This window comes from Grus americana, chromosome 32, assembly GCF_028858705.1.
Source record: "Grus americana isolate bGruAme1 chromosome 32, bGruAme1.mat, whole genome shotgun sequence".
Lineage (NCBI taxonomy): Eukaryota > Metazoa > Chordata > Aves > Gruiformes > Gruidae > Grus > Grus americana.
In genome coordinates, this window is record NC_072883.1 from 869,525 (window position 1) to 891,936 (window position 22,412).

The following is a 22,412-nucleotide window of genomic DNA, read 5'->3' on the forward strand; positions in this document are numbered from 1 at the left end:
CTCCTTCCCCCTTTTTCCCCCTTCTCCCCCTTTTTCCCCCTTTTTTCCCTTTTCCCCCTTTTTCCCTTTTTCCCTTTTTCCCCCCTTTTTCCTTTCCCCCCTTTTTCCCCTTTTCTCCTCCTTTTTCCCCCTTCCTCCTCTTCTTTCCCCTTTCTCCCCTTTTTCTTTTTTCCCCTTTCCTTTTTCTCCCATTCTCCCTTTTTCCTTCCTTTTTTCCCTCCTCCTCCTCTTTTTCCTCTTAATTTTTCCTTTTATTTTTCTTTTCCTAACCACAGCGCTTAAAATTTCCCTTCCAAATTAAGATTATTCGAGGCTGAGAAACCCAATCTGACCCCAAAATCCACCCCGACCAAGAAAGGAAGAAATAAAAATTAAGAAATTATTATTTTAGAGCCAAAAAAAACCAAAAACAAAAAAAAGTGTCATCCTGCTTGGGATATATCGCATTTATTTTAAAGCCAAAATCGGGGTTTATCCCCACATAAATAAAAATATGCAAAGTAAAGGAAAAAATGGGGGAAAAAATCTGTTTCTGAAGCATTTTTTTTCTGTCCCTGTGGGATGCTCAGTGCGGGAGTCAAAGAAAAGGGGAAAAAAGCACCAAAAAAATCTTTTTCTAAAGTAATTTTTTCCGTTCCCCTGGGATACTCAGTGCAGGATGGGACCCGAAGCAGCTCCAGGCAGGAAAAATTCCCGAAGGAAATTAATTTCCTCCGTGAAAAAAAAAAAAATAATTCCTTAAAAAAAAAAAAAAGCAGCATTTTTTTTTGTTCTGTCTCAATTTTTTTCTCAAAAAAAAAAAAAATTTTACATCGCTCAAATTTGCTTGAAAAAACTGAAATTTAAGGCTGCAGAGGGAGGTTTTCAATTCCATTGTGGAATTAAAGGGTTATTTGGGATTTTTTTTTTTTCCCCTCCCCTCATTTTTAACACCTTCTCCGGCTGGCGCCGACCCTTTTTTTCTTTTTTTTCCCCTAAAAAAAAAAGAAAATCCCGACAAATGTTCGTCTTGCGGAACTGCGGTTATTTCTTTATCGCCCTTGATGAATGGGAGCCGCCGTTTCCTTCCCCCCCACCAGAAAAAAAAATTTTAAAAGGGCCCATTTTTCGTTTTTTTTTTTTTTTAACTTGAATTTAGGAACAAAACAGCCAAAAGTGAAGAAAATAGCGTAGAAAAAAAAATTTAATATATATAGAGAGAGATTCCTTAGGTGGAGGTTTGATCAGATCTCGTCCACTTCAAACTGCATAAAATTATTGCAGCTGCAGAAGGATAAAAATATAAAAAATATAGAAATGTAGAAATAGAGAAATAGAGAAATATAAAAATAGAGAAATAGAGAAATAGAGAAATATAAAAATAGAGAAATAGAGAAATATAGACATATAGAATCATAGAAATATAGACATGTAGAAATATAGAAATATAAAAATATAGAAATGTAGAAATATAGAAACATAGAAATATAGAAATATAGAACTATAAAAATATAGAAATATAGAAACATAGAAATATAGAAATACAGAAATATAGAAATATAAAAATAGAGAAATAGAGAAATATAGACATATAGAAATATAGAAATATAGAAACATAGAAATATAGAAATATAAAAATATAGAAATATAAAAATAGAGAAATAGAGAAATATAGACATATAGAAATACAGAAATATAGAAATATAGAAATATAAACATATAAACATATAGACAAACATATAAAAATATAAAAGTATTAAAATAAAATATAAATATATAAAATATACAAAGATAAAAAGAGAAAATATAAAAATATACTGAACTGTTAATAAATATTATTCTAACAGTATAATAGTATATCATTATATACTGCAGTCATTAAAAATTCTAAGCTGCTAATGACATTTTAATACCTGAAATATACCACAGAATAATAAATAATAATTCACTTTTAATCATCCCACATTCCAGTAACGGATAAATTCTTTATTCACTGCGTGAGACCTTTTTTCCGCTTATTTACCCCCAAAATGAAATGAAAAATATTCTTCGCATCGTTCCTCTTTCGAAACTCCGCACTTTGTTAACCGAATAACTGAATTTACCCAAATAAACTGGTTTGGACTGGTTTCTCCCCGGCCGTTTTCAACCATTTCCAGTTGCGACCATTTATGGGACATTTCTCCTTCAGCCAGCCCTTAGATCATCGTTGCATCATCACCGTGCTCGTTAGTCCTGAGTCCTGATCCGCTTGTCTTTAGCTTGGGATCAAAACTCGGGTGGAGGACCATCCAACTTGGTCCATGGAGGACCGTCAGGCCACCGAACCTTCCCCGGTGGGATGAGCGAGGAGAAAAGCAACGAGAAGATCCATGGCCAAGCGGGTGGAGGAGGTAAACCTCAAAGAGGAACGAGACAGAAGAAGACTTCCCAAGACTGAAAACCAACCCCAACTCCATCCCATCCTTCTCTGGGAGGATTTGAGGCGTTATCCTCTCCGTTACAGGGCCGGAGACCTTCATTTGGTGGAGGACGTGTCCTGATAGAGACCCTTCTCCTTGCTAAAAGTGCGGGAGATGGAATCTACACCTGACCAGGTCCTACATCTCACGGGTGGGAAGGACAACCCATGCCACGTCGCTCCACTCATCATCTCCTCTTATATCCACGGGCGGAGAGATGACGGTGCAAGAGCCCACCTTGGAGATGTTCATCCCTGAGGAAACCAGACGGGTCAAGGTGGACATCCCTGAAAAATCAAAGCCACCGGGAAGAGGGGAACTGGTTTGGGGGGGCGGCGGGGGGGGGGGGGCTGGAGAAGGGACACGATGAAGCAAGGACACCCCCCCTCATCAGGATGGGTGGAGGGTGTAGGACCCAGGATGGGACAGGAAGAATCACCCACCTAAAGGAAGAAACACCCAGAAAATATGGGTCCAAAAAAAAAAAAAAAAGAGAATTTAAGAATTTAAGCTCCTCAAGATGCCCGTTTTCCTGTATCTTGCAGGAAAAAACCTCCTCCTCTTCCCTGAGGGGGGGAGGAGATAAATCAATCCACCTTATCGCCCCCATCCAGGTCCACCCAGGACCACCCCGCAGGTGCCAACTGCCCTTTCTTCTCCAGATCGCCCATCGAGATATCCCCAATTCAAGCATTCATGGGGGAAAATGTCCCCAGGGCTGAGGGGAGGGGGTTTCCCCCCTCCTCCTCCCCCCTAATTAAGGTAATTAAAGCCTGTAAAGCTCCTCCTGCCTGGATTAGTTTCCATTTTCTTGGAGAAAACAGATTCCCAAGAGCCACAAAGACTCTTTTTTTTTCCCTGGTTTTTCAGCTGGTTTCCATGCTCGCGTGGGCAAGGAAAAATCGAGATTTCTTTTATTTTTTTTTAAATAAATTATTATTTTTCCTCCTTTCCAGGGTTAGCCAGGTGTTTAAGTCTCCTGGGGTGGGGGGCTTCCACCCCAACAGCTTCACCTCAGCAGATGTGATGAAGGGATGGGTGGCATCAAGGGTTCCACCTCCCCCTCCCGAAAAAAAAGGATCTTCTCCCCCCACCACCCATGGCATTGACCTTGGCCAGCTCTGCCAGGCTCCCTGGTCTCCAAAAAGTATCTCAGAAAGCATCTCCCAGTGGAGAAAAATCACCTTCCCACCCTCCGTGGACATCTCGGAGGGTTCTCGTGGGAGCTACAGCCGTCCCACCCTGCGTCGCTTGGCCAAGGGGAGACCAAGGCCACGTTGTCTTGAGCTGAGCCCTCCATCCCTTTGGGAATGGAGGAGATTCCCATGGGAACCAGCCCCAATCCCACCCATAGCTCTGGTCTGCCCAACAGGTCACCGACATGACGTCAGGGTGGCCGTGCTGAACCTCAAACCTCTGCGAGGCCAGTGGTGGCAACACCTCGACGGTGAGAGCTCTCCGATGGTTGCACCCACCTCCTGCCTGCAGCCGGTCTTCTCTTCCCACCTCCGCCATTTCTGGTCTTGAGGGATCATTTTTGTGGCCAAAGAGAAGATCCGAGTGGAGGAAAACCCCTCCAGAAGCTCCTCCTGGAGGAACATCACGTTTAACGGGCTCTATCAACCCAACCCAAGCCCCAGATAGCCCAAAACTTTCTTTTCCTGAAGGTTTTAAACTTTTTTCCCCCCTTCTTTTTTTTTCTATCCCAGCCCTTGCGCCCGCTCAGGCCCCAAGGCTTTCACCGACTTCCTCACGACTCTTCCTGATCGCCTCCTTTTTCACCGAAAAAGTCGTAAATTTTGGTTTCGTCGGCCCGGCAGCAGATGGGGGCTGCTCCCTTCTCGTCGCAACATCCTCTCTGAGCAGAAAGATCCTCTGCTGATCTAAACTCACAAAAAACAGGCATTTGGGCATATTTTTCTCACGTCACGGCTGTCGGGTATCCAGACCAGCTCATGGAGGAGCTCTGGATGTCTTGGACGCTTCCCAAAAATAAGGAGCATGAACCAGTCACCCTAAATTCAGTTTTGGACGTCGGTTGGATTCAGGCACGTCCATCAGAACGGATTCTTTATGGGTTTTTTTTGATTCTTCACGGTTTTTGGATGGTTTCTCCAAGGGGATGTGATGAGGAGAGGTTGCTCCAGGGTGGGAAGCCGGTGGAACCCACAGCTCCTCGGGGCTCCACGGGACGGGGTGAGCATGGCACCGGGGGGGGGCTCGGACCCTTGGGTGGGCAAACTTGGATCTCTGCAGGGATGTAGGAGCATCAGGGGTGGAAGGAGAGCTGGGAGGACAATCCCACCCTGGAGAACGGGGATGCAGGAAGACCCCCACCACCACCCCCACCCTGGAGAAGCGAGGATGGGGACAGAGTGTGACATTTAACACCGAATTCAGGGTGACGTTTAACACCTTCCAGTCACCTTTAGAAGATTTCTTCAAGCCAAAGAGCTTGACCTCTTGGTTGACCCAACCCATTGCATCTCCAGGTCTCCCATCCTGGTTCCAAAAGGTCCACGTCAACATGGCGGGTCCATCCCGTTGGCCATCGCAACCGTGACGCAGCATGCAAAAAAAAAAAAACCCATCCAAGAGCAAGAAATCCCTTCATTCCACCACGGATGAGGCAAATTTAATTTCCTGAGGTGGCTCTTCCGCACCCCGTAACTCCTGTTAACGAGATGCCTCAGCGAGATCTTCACCCACCGCGAGGAAAGCCTTCATAACCCGTTAATTCCTTGATGACTATAAATTAATTAATAGCAAACCAGCCGAGAAACCCCCTCTCCAACCTACCAGAGTTGAGTTTTGGCTATTTTGGGATGTGTCAACCCTTTATGGACCATCCCACGGGGGTCTCCAAACCGTGACCACCCCCCAGAAGATCAAACCCACCTGTTGCAGCGGGGGCTGGAGGAGGGGGGGGGGGGGGGGAGTTGAATTTGGGCTGCGGAGCATCTACACCCCTAAAACCCCTTCCCCCACCTCCAAAAACCGACACCCACCCCCCCTTCAGCCTCCAGAACGTCGTCGATGTGGCCGAATGACTTTTTTGGGGAATAAAACCTGGGATTCTCTAATTCCTGAGTGCAAGGCAAGGATTATTTTTTTATTTTTTTATTTTATTTACTTTAAATTTTTTATTTTTTTAATTTTTTTTTTTTTGAGTTGGGGGGGGGCTGTCGTATCTCTACCAAACCCCCAGAGCATCCCAGAGACCACCAACATCTCAAGACCTGCAGGGCTGGGACCATCCTAAGGACCACCAACATCTCAAGAGCTGCAGGGTTGGGAGCAGAAGAGGTTTCTCCCCCCACACCTCGAGATTTTTTTTTTTTTGGGGGGGGGTGGGTGGTGTTTCCTGACCCCACAGGGGGTAAATCTGCCATCGGGGACATTCCTGCCCATTGTGCCAAGCAGGAGACCCATTACCTTCCCCCCTTGATGGTCCCTCCGGGGGGTGGGATGACCTTAACCCTTTCCTCCCAACCGAGAGGGATGGAAAAAAAAAAAAAAACCCCAGCAAATAAATGGGAAGGTCCTTCCGCTTATCCAAAAACCAGCTGGTTTTTGCCCCAAAATGAGTCCCAGGCGCTGAAAATGAACCTTCTTCTCCCCAAATTTCTCCTTAAATTCATCCCCTCGGAGGAAGGACGAGCAGCTGGGAAGGGATTTGGTGTAAGCGGGGAAAATAAAACTGGGGGGGGGGAAACTATAAAGCGAATTACTGCGCCCCCCCACCTTTTAAAAAAAAAAAATATAAAAAAATATAAATTTACTTGCCCGAAAGGCACAAAGAAATGCCGACACGCTGTGACGGAGGAGATGATGGAGCTGAGGATGAGGATGGAGATGAAGGGGGAAATGGGGATGGGGGGAGGTCAGAGAGGGGGTTTCCCAATGCGGATGAGGCAAAAAAATCTGAATTCATCCAATTTATAGAAGCAGTAATTTGATTTTTCTCTTCTCTTGACCATGTGAATCCCTTTGCAAGGCCGGAAAAGGGGTTTTAAACACGATTTTTTTTTTTTTTTTAGGACCAGAAAGTTGCAAGTTTGTAGAATATTCTATTTTTTTTACTATTTATCCCTCCTAAATTTGTTCTTTTTGGCATAAAAATTGGAGAGCTAAAAAAAAAATAATAATAAATATCCCCAAAATAACTTCAAAAGACTCAACCGTCTACTTCGGAGCCTTATTATAACGTGAAATTAAGTCGTTTCAAGCGCTAAAAAGATGAAGGAGGGTTTCTAATTCATTTTTATACGATAGATATCGAAATATTTTTACGATTTATTAAAGTCTTTTCCTACGTGCCGATATTTCATCTTCCCGGAGAGGAGGATTTGGGTTGACAGAGAGGAAAGCGATAATTTTCTTAAAAATCAGAAATCCACCTTAATTTGATGCGGATCCGTTTGAAATCGGAAATTTTTGAGTTAAAAGATAAAGAGAGAAAGCAAAAAAAAAAAAAAGCAAAAAAAAAAAAAAGCAGTTTTCTTCCCAAAAATGGGGGATACCTGCCCGAACCCCGAATTTCTGCGCTGCTCCTGGGTTGGCAGTTAAAGTTTTTCCTCCCTGAGCCTCGGATTAGACCCTTTTTCCCCTGATTTTACACCAAAACGCAGGGGTGATGCTCCGGTGAGGGGGTGCGACCTCAAATTTCCCCCCCACACACACACACACACGCCGGCTCGCGGTGGTTTCGCTTCTCCTGGGGTTTTATTGTCCGGCGGAGAAATTTAATCATATCGGGCTGCAAAAAAAAAAAAAAAAAAAACCTAAAAAAAAAAACAAAAAAAGAAAAAATTAAAATTAAAAATTAAAAAATATTTAAAAATTAAAATTGAAAATAAGAAGCAAATCTTTCCTTTTGGTTTTACCTGGTTTTTAGCAATTTTTAGATTTTTTTGGGGGGGGGGGGAGGGGCGATTTCCCCAGGGGTTGGGATGGGACCCTCGAAGGGTGGGGGGTTTTTTTTTTTGGGGGGGGGGGGGGGATGGACACCCCCCCGAAGATGCTTTAACCCCAGGTGGGATCCTGCTCCCAGCTCCGTCTCCATCCCAGTAAAAAACCAGTTTGCGGAGCCAAACTGGGATGCGAGGGGACACGAAAGGGTGTCTGGGGCGAAGGGGGGGGGGGGGGGCCCCACGAAGGGGTTTCGCGAGGTTCGGTTCAACCGAAAATTTGGGAGGGGGTGGGAAAAGGGACCCCCACACCCACCCAGGGGGCAACCGGGGAGCACGGACGCACCGAGGGGTACGGGGGGGTGGGGGTGGGGGGGGGGCAGGATACTTGGGGTCCCCCCCCCCTCTACGGACCCTTCGGTCACCGTTTCCATCCGGATCGAGTATGGAGGGACACAGGAATTGGGGGAAAAAAATAAAAATAAAAATAAAAAATAAAATAAATCTGGTGGCTGTTCCGGAATGATGGTGGGGTCCCCAAAATCAGATCCCCCCCCCCACCCCCCCAGGTAAGAACTGGGGATGATGGGGGAGGGGGGGACACCCCCAGTTTGAGCATCCCCTGGGAGCAACTGGGAGGTCCCGCGGCGGGGATGCGGGGATGAAGGCGAGCGTGGGGCGGAGGAAGAATGCGCTGCGAGAAGGTGTTTTGGGGAGAAAAAGGGCAAAAAAGGGCAAAAAGGGGTTCGTTGGTTCGTTTTGTTCCTCAGGTCATAAAACCGCTAATTGCAACCGGGCGAAATGTGGTTTTCCTGGGGTGAAAAAGAAAATAAATAAAATAAAAAATACGGGAGGCGCTCCCACGGTGCTGCTGTTCTCGGGGCGCCGCTCGCTTCAAAATGGGGGGTGGGGGCAAAAAAAAAAAAATGGGGAAAAAAAGTGGGAAAAAAGGGGTTCGTCCGACCTCGTGGCCCATCCTCAACGCAAGCGGGGTGTGTAGAGACGGAGACGCGGCGAAACCGCGGTGGGAAATTAAATGACGGCTTATCGCCCACCAACCTAGTCAGTTTTCCTAAAAAAAAGCCATTTTTCCCCATTTTTTTTTTAAATTTTTTTTTTTTTTTTTTTTTTGCATGGAAGGGTTTCCCTGGAAAGGAGCCGTGACTCGTGTCCTCATCTCCCCGATTTTCCAAATCGCTTTAGGACGAGCTCAGAGGTGGTTGGTGTTTTGTCGATTCTTCATCTTCCAATAAAAATCATGGGTTTGGGATTATTTAAAAAAAAAAAAAATTAAAAATTTAAAAAAAAAAAAAATAGATAAATAAGGCTCTTGCAAAGGCGACGGGAAGGGAAGAAACGGCCGCGGCGTGCGCGATGCACCTGGGAAAAAAAATAAAAAAATAAAAATAATCACGTGCGTTAAAAATGGGATCATTTCTTTTTAAAAAAAAATTAAAAAAAAATAAAATATGACCTTGAATTTGGCTCGGAAGCATCTGCCGGGTTCAGCTCCACCCCCCCCCCCCCAACCCCCCCCTTCTTCCTTTCATAAAGGAGGAAGCGGATGAAAATTTCGATTTCGGGCGCCTCCGCGGGCTCCCGATGACCCCCCCAACCCCCCCAGGAGCGACGCTGCCTGCACCCCCGCAGGCAGGACCGGTAGGGCAGGGATTTGGGGGGGGGGGGGAGATGTTGGGGACCCCCCCCCAAGGGTGAGGGGTGAAGCTGGGGGGGGGGGTTTGGGGGGGTTTATGGGGGTTTGGGTTGGTTTTTTTTTAAGACTGCAGCCTGTTGAACCCTTTCCGATGGTGTCACCCCCCACCCCGCCGTGGGTCCCCCCCCAAAAAAAATTTGACCCCCCCCAGGCTGCGGCACGCTTTCCCTCTCTCTTTTTTCCCCCTCCCCAAAACCCATCATTTTTCCCGTCCAGATTCCCTCCCCCTACTCACGCGAATCGATAAATCAACTTCTCCCGCCCCAAATTTACCCGTTTTTGGGGTTTTTTTCCCTCCTTGTTTCCTCCCCGCTTTGCCGCAAGCGCTGAGCCCTTGCAGAGTTGTGACAGCAGTGCCCCATCCCAGCCCGGGGTTGCGGCCAGCGGGGACACCAAAATATTGGGTTTTTTTCATGGATAAGTAGGAAAAGATCCTTGGAGGAGGGGGAATCTCCATCCTTGGAGGTCCCAGAGCCACCCAACCTATTTATTTATTTTATTTTTTTCCACTATTGCTTAATTCTCCAAGTTTTACCTTAAAAAAAAAAATCCTCCCCGAATTGACGTTCCCTGCACCACCCTCAGCTTTATCTTAATTTAATCGATTTTTCTTTTTTTTTTTTTTTTTTTTGAATTTCCGATGGGAAGATGCCGTTTCCTTCGCCCTCCCGCCTCCCTCGCGTCACCTCCGTCACCGCTTGCGTCGCGATTTTCTTCTTCTTCGGCTTTCGCGTCCGCCAGCTGGACTGCGGTAAGGATCTTCTCCCACGACATCCATCCGTCGTGGTTTTTTTTTTTTAAAGTGGGGGTTTTTTTAAAAAAAAAAAAGCTAAGTGGGATCAATAACAAATTCTGGGGATTTGGGGAGGTTCCATCAAGAAGCGCCCTACCAGGAGGTGATGGTTTGAGGATCCATCATCCCCATGGGTGAAGCCCAAGAGCTGGTTTGGCCCCAGACCTTCTAAACCAACCCCAAATTCTGTCTTCCGGCACCCCTGCGCCCCAAAAATCTGTCCTTTCTCCCTCCATGGCTTCTCCTCCGTCGTTTGTGCAGCTTTCGGGTGGTTTCTTCTTCTCCTCACAAGAGCTCTCCTCATCTTGGGGTGCTTTTCGGATCCAGCTGTGAAAGAGCACGGTGATGTTCCTTCACGCTCGGTTGACGGTCGCTTCCATGAACCCAACCAAAATCCTTAAACCAAAAAAAAAAAAGAAGAAATAAACTCAATTCTTTGCACAGACGATGTAGCAGAACCGCGTGTCTCAGGCACGTCTTCTTCTCACCTTCCACCTTTCGCAGCCCAGTTCAGAGTCCTGGGATCCGACCACCCCATCACCGCCGTCGTGGGAGAAGACGTCGTCCTGCCTTGTCACCTCTCCCCTAGGCTGAACGCCGAGAACATGGAGGTGAGGTGGTTTCGGTCCAAGTTCTCCGTCTACGTCCACCTCTACCACAGCGGGCAGGACCACTACTCCTCCCAGATGCCCGAATACCAGGAGAGGACAGAGTTTTTAAAAGAGGGCATCTCTGTTGGGAACCTTTCCTTGAGGATCCTCAGGACCAGGTTGAGCGACGAGGGGCAGTACCAGTGTCTCATCAAAGATGGGAATTTTTACGAAGAAACCACGCTGGAGCTGAAGGTAGCAGGTAAAAACCAGGGTTGTCTACAAGATGGACCCTCTGGAACGTCCCGTTTGTCCACCACAACTCAGAAATCCCGTTTGGTTTTTCTCTGCTTGGTAGCCCAGCTCCTCATGAGCATCTTCTGAGCTACCTGGCCTCAGATCCCTGCAGAACATCAACTGTCCCATCACCAAACGCCCCGAAACCTCACAAATACAGCAACACCATCCTCTAAGCCAGGAGAAACCTCCCGGTTCCCCCAGGTCAGCCATCTCAGACCAGGGCCCTGGCTTCATCTCCAGTTGGCTCGCTTCTAAAGAGACCTCCATGGACAAAGCAGGAGGTGACGCAACCGGATCCAAAAATACATCCTCGTGCACCTTTGCCCATTAAGGATGTGGTCTTCAAATTGTCCCAAGGTGGGACGTGAGCTGGAGAACGTTGACCTTGCAGTTGGCCAAACGTCTCCCATGTCCTAAAGACAGCGCTTTCCTCCCTAAAACCATCAGGTCTCGCCTTGCTTAGTCTGCAGAGGGGATGAGCTTCCATCTGGGTGGAGATGGTGTCATCTCGGGACCTTCCATCCTTCTGCACGGGATGGGTTCCGTGATTTCACGGTCCTCCTGTGACTCTGAGGGGGAATTAATCCGGCTCGGGCTGTCCCCAAAACTGAAAGTTTACGAGGTTTTGGGGTTTATTTGAGGAAGGAGGAAAATGTAGGAACAAATAACATCAGTTCCACCCCAAGTTCAGATGTTTTCCCTGAGTCTTTCACCACTGCTGCCCCGACTTTATGGCTGTGAACGGAAAAAGCTTTGAGAAGGTCTTCTCCAGGATGGGCGCCCACTTTGGCTGATGGAGGTATTGGGGTTTTTTTTTGGGTCCCAGTTTCAGGTTCCAGCCCCCTCCTCTCCTTGAAGGATTACAAAGACGGGGGAATCCGAGTGGGATGTCGAGCAACCGGCTGGTACCCAAAGCCCGAGATGCTGTGGAGAGATTTGGACGGCCACCAGCTCCCGTCCTTCACCGAATCCGACTCCCAAGACCAGAACGGCTTCTTCGAAGTGGAGAAGTCCATCGTCATCCAAAAAACCGCACGCCGGAACGTGTCCTGTTCCATCAGAAACACGCGGCTTGCCCAGGAGAAGGACTCAACCATTTATATATCAGGTGACGTGCCACCAGAATTAAAGTTGGGTTTTTTTTAAAGTCATACCTGGAAAATAAGGGGTTTCTTCCCCTAATTTTATGCACCCAATGGTCGTTGGCTGCATCCAAAGAGGCTTCTGGGCACGAGGGACCTCTCGTGTCCCCGGTTGGGCACCTTCGGCTGCGCCGCTCCACGCGTCACGAACCGGTTTCTGGGCCATCAGGGATCAAGTCAGGGATGCTGAGGATCAATTTTTTAGTGGAAAACTGGTTTCAGCGTAGTTTTCTTAAGAACCACTGCAAAGCAGGGGTTTTTTTTTTTTCTATTAAAATTTTATTTTTTTTTCCTATTAAAAAACAACCTCAGGTCTAAATATTTCAATAAAGGCTCTCAGAGGAGACCGAGCGTTTGCAAGACACCGTTTTTCTACGTACTCCCATCACAGAACATCAAATTAAAAAAAAAAAAAAAAAGAGTTTAGAACGTTTTTATGGGAATTTCTTTTCAGTTCTAAATTTCCAACGGGCTCACGTTAATTCATTACTTTTACACAAGACCGTGGCACCACCACGCGTTTACGTACGGCCACGTTCACGCCGACACACGACAGACGCGTATAATCTCACCCCGGATTAACACGATTTTGGGAATTTTTCTCTTCCAGACCCCATTTTCCCAAAGAATTCTCCCTGGATGGCAGCTTCGTTCGCGACCCTGGCTGCCTGCTTGGCTTCGTTGGTCGTCTTCTCTCTTTTCGTCTTACGGCTACGAGGTGAGGCGGGAGGAAAGAACAAGGCGGTCATTGGGGCACCCAAGACACCACCAAATTCATACGGACCTGCCCAAGGGAGAACCGACTGCCCCCAGACATTTGCGACTCACTAGAGCTCTATCCCGTTGAAATATTCGCCCCCCCAAAAAAATATCATTTTTTTAGGGACTGGAAGCATAATCTCCATCCCCAATAGCTCATGACCTTGACCGGGTTGACCATCAAATCCCCTAAAACGAACCGCAGGGATGGGACGCGAAGGAAGAAGAGCTCCAACGTGAGCAAACGTCCCTATTTCACACCAAAATTCCCCCTTCCGGCATCAACCAAACCAAAAAAATACCCAATTTCGGCCAACGTCTCCATCACGGGTCAACCACTCAAGACGTAGGTGTGGGAGAAACCTTCCCGTAACCCACGCGACCTTCTCTGTTCTTTCTTACAGCCCAACACACCGCAGAACTTGGTAAGAAATGCTCTTTTTTTCTCCTACACCCCTTTTAAAAAGTTAATTTTATTTTTTTTGGTACCGAAGGAGGGTCAGGTCTCGCACGCATGCGTCTCCTAAATTTGCTTTCGGGTGATTTCACCCCAAAAAGGCATTTGAAAGAATTATGAGGGGTGGGAAAAGGTTGAGTGGATTTCATTTATGTTCTGAAAACACACCAAAAAAAAAAAACCCACCCCAAAAAAACCATGGAATTGGGAAAATATTTTCTTTTTCCTGCTTTTTCCTTTTTATTTGGTTTTTTTTTTAACCAAACCAGTTTTATTATTGACGCTGAACTTCTACACCATTCTCCACACCCCGGGGCAGACGACAGCCACCGACCATTTTCCTGCGAGAAAGGAAAACTTCCCCTTACGCTTATTTCTGCTTTTTCTTTCAGAGAAACGCAACGTCGAAATCCGTAAGTTTGGGGGTTTTGGGGTTGGTTTTTTTTTCTGTCATTGAGGGAAAAATAAGAGCGGCAGACGGCCGCTCGCTTCATCACACAAGTTTATAAACCGGCGGGGAGGAAGCGAAAAAATTGGGGAACTAAATAAAATAATAAAAACTTAATCTGAGTTGGCCAACTTGGGTCATCGACCTCAGGAAGGACCAAATTTCTGTATTTTCATAAAATTAACCCCTGAGGTGGTGGGCTGCGGTGTCCGTTTGTAGTCGTTTAATTCGACCTTTGGTACGGTTTTCGGGGAGAGCTCGGGTTTGGAGGAATCAAATTTTGAAATAATAAAAATTAGCTTCCTCGGTTTTGGCGGAATTAAAATGTCGGAGGAGTAATAAGAAGTAGTTTCCTTGTTTTCAGAGGAATAAAGTTCAAATTTGCCCATTTTCTCCCCAAAGAGAAAGCAATAAATCCCCCCCGTTTTTCTTCTTTCTCAAATTAAAATCGTTAGCTTCGATGGCAACAAAGCTAACGAGGAAACGTCACCCAAGAGGAGGACCAAGAATCCGTTTTATTTTTTTTTTTTACTCTTAGAAAAAAGAGCGCGTCACCCATCAAAATCTCGTTTAGGGCAATCGATTCAGCAGGTTTTTCCCCCAAAAAAAGACCTCCATCACCTTCCAACATCAACCCAACCCTTCCTTCAACTCAACTTCCAAAGTCCCAGCCAGGAGAAAACCAAAAAAGTCCGCGGGCACCTGGACAAGTTCCCAGCACCAAATTAGCATTTTCCAGCGATCCCACATATTTTTTTTTCTTCCCTATTTTTATTTATTTTATTTTATTTTATATTTTTCCCCCTTCCAGGCGAACGCGATATGGAAATACGTAAGTATTGTTTTGCTTCTTCCACCCGTTAAAAGCCCGGGAAAAGGAGAAGACCTTCCCCTCACCTCCATCCAGCTTCAGATGAGGTTGAGCCCAACTTCTTGGTGGCACCAACACCCCCCCCCAAAAAAAAAAACCCTCCTTCCAGCCCAATAAATTGCCCAAAAATCCTTCATTCAAGCCAATTTTCCCCTCTCCGGGCAGATTTTGGAGGTCTAGCACCACAAAAGCACCTCTGAACGTACCCTTGGGTTTGGTGGCTACGTAGGGATGAAAGTCTGAGGGTTCCATCCCCAAAAGCCCATGCTCTTACTAAAAACATTTCATTTTTATTTTCTTTTTTTCAGAGAAACAAGCCGGAGAACTCCGTAAGTTCGATCCTCGCTCTTCCCCGACCCCGTGGTCTTTCAAAGAGCAGAAATTTTTATTTTTGGGGGGGGGGGGGGTGGGGGGGTGGGATTGGTCTTCCTCAGTTTTATTACCAAGACCCCACCGACATCGATCGCAAAACTCTCCCAGGGTCTAAAATAACAACGAATTGGACCAAAAAAAAAAAAAAAAAAGATGTCCAGGTTCCCATTTCGATGCCTCGATGTCATAAAATCGATTAAATTTGAGTCTATTAAACCGAAACGTGCCTGGGACCGGTCTGCAACCCTGGGGCCACCACCCCAAATCGCCCCACATCCCCTCGGCGCGGCAGAGGAACCTCTGGCGATCACGTCTGTTCGGTTTCAGGGTGGAGAAACACCATCGTCCCCGTGGAAGAAGGTACCCGGGGTGGGGATGTCTCGCGCTTTGCTTCTCCGTGGGCCTCTCTCCGCGGCTGGGAGGGATGGACAACTCAAGGACTGAACCTCCACACCCCAACTCCTCTGATGTTTCCTTTTTCCACCAAATCAGCATTTTTCTGTCTTTTTTTTGGGGGGGGCTATTTCTAAAGCCCCAGGGTCTTGACGCCCAACGTAGCGCGCGCGCGGAAGCCAGGGGAGGGTACGGAGCTGGGATGGTCCCAGGCAAAATTCCCCTGGGAAGAGGGTCGCGGGATGGGGAAACTCAGCGCGTCTCCACGCCCAAGGGTGATGCCCTTGGTTCCTCCCCAAGAGGTAGACCTGGATATTTAATAAGGTTCCTCCTAAATTCATTGAGTTTTGGGTCCGTTCCGTGGTAAAGCGCGACCCACATCCACGCCACGAGGCCTCTTAGCTCCCCAAAACGGGGCAGCCACCCCCCAACCAGCACTTGGCCAATGCGGTCTCCTAGAGGAGGCACCATCTGGGACCACGCTAGGGGTGGTAGTAGTAGGAGATGGGACCAAGCTCTGGCAGCGCTGAGCGCTCGAGGTCCCACGAAACGTTTCTCCACGGGTAACCAACTGTAGGAGACCCCCAAAGGCAACCGAGGTCTTCAGCCGAGCTTTCTCCTTCTCCCTGCAGTGCACGTGACGCTGGACGCGGACACGGCGCACCCCCAGCTCATCCTCTCGGCGGGTGGGAAGAGCGTACGGCGCGGAGACGCGCGGCAAGCCATGCCAGATAACCCCGAGAGATACGACACCTACCACTGCGTCCTGGGCCAGGAGAGATTCGTCTCGGGGAGATACTTCTGGGAGGTGGACGTGGGGACGGTGGAAGGGGGCGTCTGGGCAATGGGGGTGGCCAAGGAGTCCATGAAGAGGAAGGGGTGGATCAACCCAGCTCCTCAAGATGGGATCTTGGCTCTTTTCCACTGCGGGGGCAAGTATTGGGCTTTGACCTTCCCCGACCACACGGCTCTCGTCCTCACCCAGATGCCCCGGACGATTAGGGTTTACCTGGACTTTGAGGGACAGAAGGTGGCTTTCTTCAACGTTGACAACCAAGACCTGCTCTTCACCTTCCCGCTGACCCAGTTGAGCGGGGAGACGATCCGTCCCTGGTTCCGCGTGGGGCCGAACGCCGAACTCAACCTGAAGTCACCTCCTTCTCCGCCGCGCGTCCCCAGCGTGGAGGAGCCTCTCCTCCCTTCGTGTTTCTTCCTGCAGAACCTCTCTACAGGAGGACGGGCCCCGCACATGCCGGAGAGCGGCACGTGACCAAGACGGGACAATCCACGGTGCCGTCCGCGAGCAGCCGTGATCGTCACCCAAGACTCTTCCGCTCACGTCGTGCCACCACGGTGTCCCAAGACTCGTGCCACGATGGTGTCTCCACCCGAGCAGAGCTATCGCTGCTCCTGTTGGAGCTTGCGGCAGGACGTAGCGGTGGCTAAGACTCATTTGTCTTCTCCTAAGGTGATGTCTCCGAGCGAGCTGCTTTCTCCTAGAAGGTAAAGAGACCAAACCAACAAGGGTGTTGGAACCCACCTGAGATACGTGAAGGAAAACCCCACCAAGACAAGAGTCTGGGATGAAGGAGCTGCACATCTCCACCCTCTTCTTTCCCACTTTATCTCCAGTCCCCAAAGTCCCATCAAACGTGGCCAGTTTAGGGGGGTGGTGACGGTCTCTGTTGTGCCGTTCCTCTGGCAGGGGGATTCGTGGTGCTCGGTTCCTGACGTCCACCTCCTCACCGGGTGCTGCAATATATTTACAAAATACGCTCTTGCCATTAAAAAAACTTTCTCCTTGACGGCTTTGTGGGTTATTTGATGGGGAAGAAGGGTTCTGCAGAGCAACCAGCTCCGGCCAAGGGTCCGGATCATCCGGCAAATCCACAGGGATGAGGCAAATCCAGGGTCAAGCCAGGAACCAAGTCTGCAGATGAGGAAGAACCATGGGCTGGAGATGAAGAAGAACCTTGGGCTGCAGATGAGGAAGAACCATAGGCTGGAGATGGAGAAGAACCATGGGCTGCAGATGAGGAAGAACCATGGGCTGCAGATGGAGAAGGACCATGGGCTGCAGATGGAGAAGAACCATGGGCTGCAGATGGAGAAGAACCTTGGGCTGGAGATGAGGAAGAACCATGGGCTGCAGATGGAGAAGGACCATGGGCTGCAGATGGAGAAGAACCTTGGGCTGCAGATGGAGAAGAACCATGGGCTGCAGATGGAGAAGAACCATGGGCTGCAGATGAAGAAGAACCTTGGGCTGCAGATGAAGAAGAACCTTGGGTTGCAGATGAAGAAGAACCATGGGCTGCAGATGAAGAAGAACCTTGGGTTGCAGATGAGGAAGAACCATGGGCTGGAGATGAGGAAGAACCTTGGGCTGCAGATGAGGAAGAACCTTGGGCTGGAGATGAAGAAGAACCTTGGGTTGCAGATGAAGAAGAACCTTGGGCTGCAGATGAAGAAGAACCTTGGGCTGCAGATGAAGAGGAACCGTGGGCTGCAGCTCAGCCTTGGCCATGGCTCCTCCAACATGGTGGAGCATCCCAGGCTGGGCTTAAATAGAACCCTTGGGCCATCAGCTTGTCTGAGGTGGGGCTAATCAGGGTCACGAATGCTAATTAGCACCCTCATGGTCCTGATAACGCTGCCCGGCGATGGAGTTGCATCTCCTGAACTCTCCACTGGTGACGTCCGAGCCCTGTAGGCATCTCCAAGGGGTCCGCGTCCCATCGCCACGTGTGCCCTCCGTGGTGGGACTAAAGTTGAAACCCAAAATTTCACCAACTGCCACTAAATTTGCAGAAGACGGGGGGTGGGGGGGACGGGGGAGGGGGGAAGAAAAATAAAAATAAACCCAGCAGATGCCGGTTGTCCCTTCCCGTCGCCCATTTCTTCACCCAAAGATGGGTCAAGAAACCCACCCACGGGCTGCACCCACGGGGGGGGGGTTGCTGAACCCCTGGGAGATGCTCCCCCACAGGTGATGTTCTCCTTTGGGGGGTGCTCCCCCGGGGGGGGGTGATGGTCCCCCAAAAGTGATGTTCCTCCAGGAACGATGCTCTCCTTGGGGGGGGTGATGCCCCCCCAAAAGTGATGTTCCTCCAGGGGTGATGCTCTCCTTGGGGGGGGGTGATGCCCCCCCAAAAGTGATGTTCCTCCAGGAATGATGCTCTCCTTGGGGGGGTGATGCCCCCCCAAAAGTGATGCTCCCCCAGGACCGATGTTCACCCTGGGGGGGTGGGGGATGCTGCTTTCTCTTGGGGGGTGTGTGTGAAGGTCCCCCAAAAGTGATGCTCCCCCAGGACTGATGCTCACCCCAGGGAGGGGGTGGGGAATGCTGCTTTGTCTTGGGGGGGGCTGATGGTCCCCTGAAAGTGGTGCCCCCCCAAAAGTGATGCTGCCCCATGGGTGATGCTCCCCCAGGGATGCTGCTCTCCTTGGGGGGGGGGGGGCGATGCTCCCCAAAAAGTGATGCTCCCCCAGGGACCATGCTCCCCAAAAACTGATGCCCCCCCCCCAAGTGATGCCCCCCCAAAAGTGATGCCCCCCCCAAAAAGTGATGATGCTCCCCCAGGACCGTTGTTCACCCCCGGGGGGGTGGGGGATGCTGCTTTCTCTTGGTGGGGGGGTGGGGGGGGGTGAAGCTCCCCCAAAAGTGATGCTCCCCCACGGGTGATGCTCCCCCAGGGGTGCCGCTCTCCTCGGGGGGGGGGGGGGGATGCCCCCCCAAAAGTGACGCTCCCCCAGGGATGCTGCCCCCCCCCCCAGGATGCCGCTCACCCCGGCTCTTCCCGGGGGGTCACCGCCGCCGCCGCCCCGAGCACCCTGATCCCGGCGGGGGGGGAGTGGGGGGGTGACGCAAAGCGCAGAAGGGGACGATGCTCCAACCTCCCCCCCCCCCCCCCCAAATTACCAGGACCCCCCCCCCTCATAGACCCCCCACCCCCCCCAAATTTTTCCAGCCGGTTCTGGGCGGTTTTGGGGCCTGTTGCAGCCCGGCCGTGTGTGCGGAGGCACAGGAAGGGGCTGGGACAACGCTGAGCCGCAGCGGCGCTGGGAGGGGGGCGACGGTTACCGGAGCTGGGGGGACACCCCAAAAAAAATACACACACACACACCCCCCCCCCAAAAAAAAAAACCAAACCCCACCGGCTCCGTCGGGCGGTGGGAACCCACTCGAGATCTCGTGGGATTTTGGAGGGGGGGGGAAGTGGGGTGGGGAGGGGCATCACCACCCCCACCCCCACCTCCTTAATCCCACCCCCCCCCCCCCAACTTGGGGATCGGGCAGGGAAACGCCGGAGAGATACGGAATGGTGGGAAGGGGGGGGCGGGGGGGCGGGGGGGTCCATCCAGGAGCTCCTCGTTGGCCGTCGCACGTGGAAGGGCGGCCGTGACCACCCTGATGACCCCCCCCCCCCCCAATCTCGTTGTCCCCATAGATACGGAACGGATGAGGGAGGAGATGGAGAACCCCGAGAAGATCCAGGTGAAGGTGGAGGAGGACGCGGGCGGTGAGGATGAGGAGCCAACGCAAGACGAAGGTTGGGAGAACCGGAGAACGGGAGGACACGGAATTGGGGAGAAAAGCGGAGAAAGCGCCAACCGCGGGAATCCGGGTGAATCGCGTAGCGAATCGCCGCCCAAAGCGAAACCCAAGAGGAAGCCCCACAAATGTCAAGAGTGCGGCCGGATCTTCAACTGGAGCAACCACCTCGTCCGCCACCGCCGCCTACACACGGGCGAGAGACCCTACAAGTGCTCCGTCTGCGGGAAGGGTTTCAACGACGGTTCCCCGTTGCTCATCCACGAGATGCTCCACCGCGGCGAGAAACCCTACAAGTGTTTGGATTGCGGGAAGAGCTTCAGTCAAAGTTCTCACCTCATCTCCCACCAAGTGGTCCACACCGATGAGAAACCTTACGTCTGTCCCGATTGCGGGAAGAGTTTCGCCCGGCAGCAGTATCTCCTCATGCATCGGAGGGTCCATACGGGTGAGAGACCCTACGAGTGCCGGGATTGCGGGAAGAGCTTTCGGAAGAGTTCCGACCTGGTCAGGCACAAGACGGTCCATACGGGTGAGAAGCCCTTCAAATGTCCCGTCTGCGGGAAGGGTTTCACCCAAAATTTCCGTTGTAACGCCCATAAAAAGGTCCATGGCGAGGAGAAGGTCGACCAGGCGATGTCTCCAGCCCGGGACACCCAACAGAGCGGCCGTCAGACCATGGTCCCGCCAGGTAACCTTGACCTACTCCATCCCCCACGTTGGGTCCATCCTTGGGTTCGGTTGGGTCCATCCTTGGGTTCCATTGGGTCCATTCTTGGGTTCGGTTGGGTCCATCCCCCATGTTGGGTCCGTCCTTGGGTTCCATTGGGTCCGTCCTTGGGTTCCGTTGGGTCCGTCCTTGGGTTCCGTTGGGTCCATCCTTGGGTTCCGTTGGGTCCGTCCTTGGGTTCCATTGGGTCCTTCCTCGGGTTCCATTGGGTCCATCCCCCACGTTGGGTCCATCCTTGGGTTCCATTGGGTCCATCCTCGGGTTCGGTTGGGTCCATCCCCCACATTGGGTCCATCCTTGGGTTCCGTTGGGTCCATCCTTGGGTTCCGTTGGGTCCATCCCCCACGTTGGGTCTGTCCTTGGGTTCCATTGGGTCCGTCCTTGGGTTCAGCTGGGTCCATCCTTGGGTTCCATTGGGTCCATCCTCGGGTTCGGTTGGGTCCATCCCCCACGTTGGGTCCATCCTTGGGTTCCATTGGGTCCATCCTTGGTCTCAGTTGGGTCCATCCCCCACGTTGGGTCAATCCTTGGTCTCAGCTGGGTCCATCCTTGGTCTCAGTTGGGTCCATCCCCCATGTTGGGTCCATCCTTGGGTTCCATTGGGTCCATCCTTGGTCTCAGTTGGGTCCGTCCTTGGGTTCCGTTGGGTCAGAGCCGTGCCGCGCATGGGGTAGGAAGGTCCTCGGGGCGGGAAGGTCCTCGGGGTGTGGAGACACCACCCCCCCCCCATTTTTTTCCACGCGGAAATTTTTTAGGGGGGGGGGGGGGGGTGTCGCGTCTCAGCCCTGTTCTCTGTCAGCAGGTGACGGTGGCCACCAAGAGGAGGACTCCCAAGAAGGAGAACCCAAGAGATCCAGCTTGAGGGTGGAGGAAGGTGATGGGTGTTGGGGTCCCGACGAGGACGAGGTCCTGGAAGAGCCGCCAAGAGCAGAGCCTCGGCCCGGCGAGAGGCGGGAGTGGTCGCATCCTCGCGAGGACGTCGCGGAGGACCCCGAGGAGATGGGCCGTGCTGAAGAGCGGGTCCACGAACGCCGGAAAAATTGGGGTTGTAGGAACAACCCGAGGCAAGACCAGGAGCTTCAGGGCCAGGAGGAGCCCCAGAGGCGCCCCGAACGCGGGAAGAGCTTCGGCGATGACGGTTCCGCCCTCGTGTCCCACCAGGAGAAGTTCCGCCGGTTGGAGAAACCCAACGAACGTCCCGCGGAGTCGCTAAACCGGGAGCTTTTCCACCGAAACCAAGCCCGGGTGGAAAAATCCCATTTCTGCTCGGATTGCGGGAAAAGCTTCACTCGAAGGTTCAACCTCCAACTTCACAAGAAGCTTCACACGGGAGAGAGGCCCCACAAGTGCCCCGAATGCGGTTTGAGCTTCACCAACACCTCCCACCTCATCGTCCACCAACGGATTCACACCGGGGAGAGACCCTACAGGTGTCCCGTCTGCGGGAAGGGCTTCACCATGAGCTCCAAATGTCTGGAACACGAGAGGACCCACACGGGAGAAGCTCCTTACCGATGTTCCGAGTGCGGGAACCGTTACAGGACCAAGGTCTCCTTGACGTCCCACGTGAAGACGCACGCGGATTAGGAGGAACGAGGTCGTCGTCTCCTCGGCCCGATGGTTCACCTAAAGATGGACCTCAAGGGTCAAGTTCAAGAGTCGGCCGGAGCGGGGAGGTGACGCCCGTCGTGGGTTTTTTTGGACCTTCTGGAAGGTGAGGAGATCCCTCAGGGAAGTCCTGGGCGAGGAGGAGATGGGGCTTCATCCCGGCCAAGGGGCCGAGGGCGGAGGGCGAGGAGGAGCCCGTCTTCATCCTCATCATCCTCATCGGCACCCGCGGGAGCCGCGGACACCCGGCGAGGACCTTGATGACCTTCACCTTCACCGGCCTCGTCTTCCTCGCGGTGGGGTGGGTTTTTTTTGGGGGGGGGGGGGGG

General features: G+C 51.0%; 2 protein-coding genes across 8 annotated transcripts; both read left to right on the top strand.

The window, feature by feature from the left end:
• Positions 1-8,495: 8,495 nt before the first annotated feature.
• On the top strand, positions 8,496-16,995 carry LOC129198310 (butyrophilin subfamily 1 member A1-like). Of its 4 annotated transcripts, none has more exons than XM_054807496.1 (11): positions 8,496-8,567; positions 9,714-9,816; positions 10,363-10,710; positions 11,575-11,856; positions 12,501-12,608; positions 13,054-13,074; positions 13,499-13,519; positions 14,366-14,386; positions 14,734-14,754; positions 15,125-15,157; positions 15,823-16,995. In XM_054807496.1, exons 2-11 carry the CDS (start codon positions 9,714-9,716, stop codon positions 16,458-16,460), a joined length of 1,596 nt encoding a protein of 531 aa, XP_054663471.1. In that variant the 5' UTR covers positions 8,496-8,567; the 3' UTR covers positions 16,461-16,995. The 4 variants fall into 4 exon arrangements, with proteins under 4 accessions (XP_054663471.1, XP_054663470.1, XP_054663469.1 ...); XM_054807495.1 differs by having other exon boundaries at positions 8,505-8,570; XM_054807493.1 differs by lacking the exon at positions 8,496-8,567 and adding an exon at positions 8,887-9,010.
• Positions 16,996-19,244: 2,249 nt separating this feature from the next.
• LOC129198312 (zinc finger protein 420-like) lies at positions 19,245-22,383 on the top strand. 4 transcript variants are annotated; one of them, XM_054807506.1, is made up of 3 exons: positions 19,245-19,515; positions 19,642-20,436; positions 21,278-22,383. In XM_054807506.1, exons 2-3 carry the CDS (start codon positions 19,653-19,655, stop codon positions 22,060-22,062), a joined length of 1,569 nt encoding a protein of 522 aa, XP_054663481.1. In that variant the 5' UTR covers positions 19,245-19,515; positions 19,642-19,652; the 3' UTR covers positions 22,063-22,383. The 4 variants fall into 4 exon arrangements, with proteins under 4 accessions (XP_054663481.1, XP_054663480.1, XP_054663478.1 ...); XM_054807505.1 differs by having other exon boundaries at positions 19,251-19,515; positions 21,275-22,377; XM_054807503.1 differs by lacking the exon at positions 19,245-19,515 and having other exon boundaries at positions 19,534-20,436; positions 21,275-22,377.
• The last annotated feature ends 29 nt before the right edge of the window (positions 22,384-22,412 follow it).

What these genes read in the sequence shown, in the direction of transcription:
- LOC129198310 (XM_054807493.1), top strand. Translation starts at nt 8,954, where the DNA reads ATGACCCCCCCAACCCCCCCAGGAGCGACGCTGCCTGCACCCCCGCAG. An exon ending in CCAACACACCGCAGAACTTG is followed by an intron (nt 13,075 to 13,498) that starts GTAAGAAATGCT and finishes TTTTTCTTTCAG; the next exon opens with AGAAACGCAACGTCGAAATC. An exon ending in CATCGTCCCCGTGGAAGAAG is followed by an intron (nt 15,158 to 15,822) that starts GTACCCGGGGTG and finishes TTCTCCCTGCAG; the next exon opens with TGCACGTGACGCTGGACGCG.
- LOC129198312 (XM_054807503.1), top strand. Translation starts at nt 19,605, where the DNA reads ATGACCCCCCCCCCCCCCAATCTCGTTGTCCCCATAGATACGGAACGG. An exon ending in TCAGACCATGGTCCCGCCAG is followed by an intron (nt 20,437 to 21,274) that starts GTAACCTTGACC and finishes GTTCTCTGTCAG; the next exon opens with CAGGTGACGGTGGCCACCAA.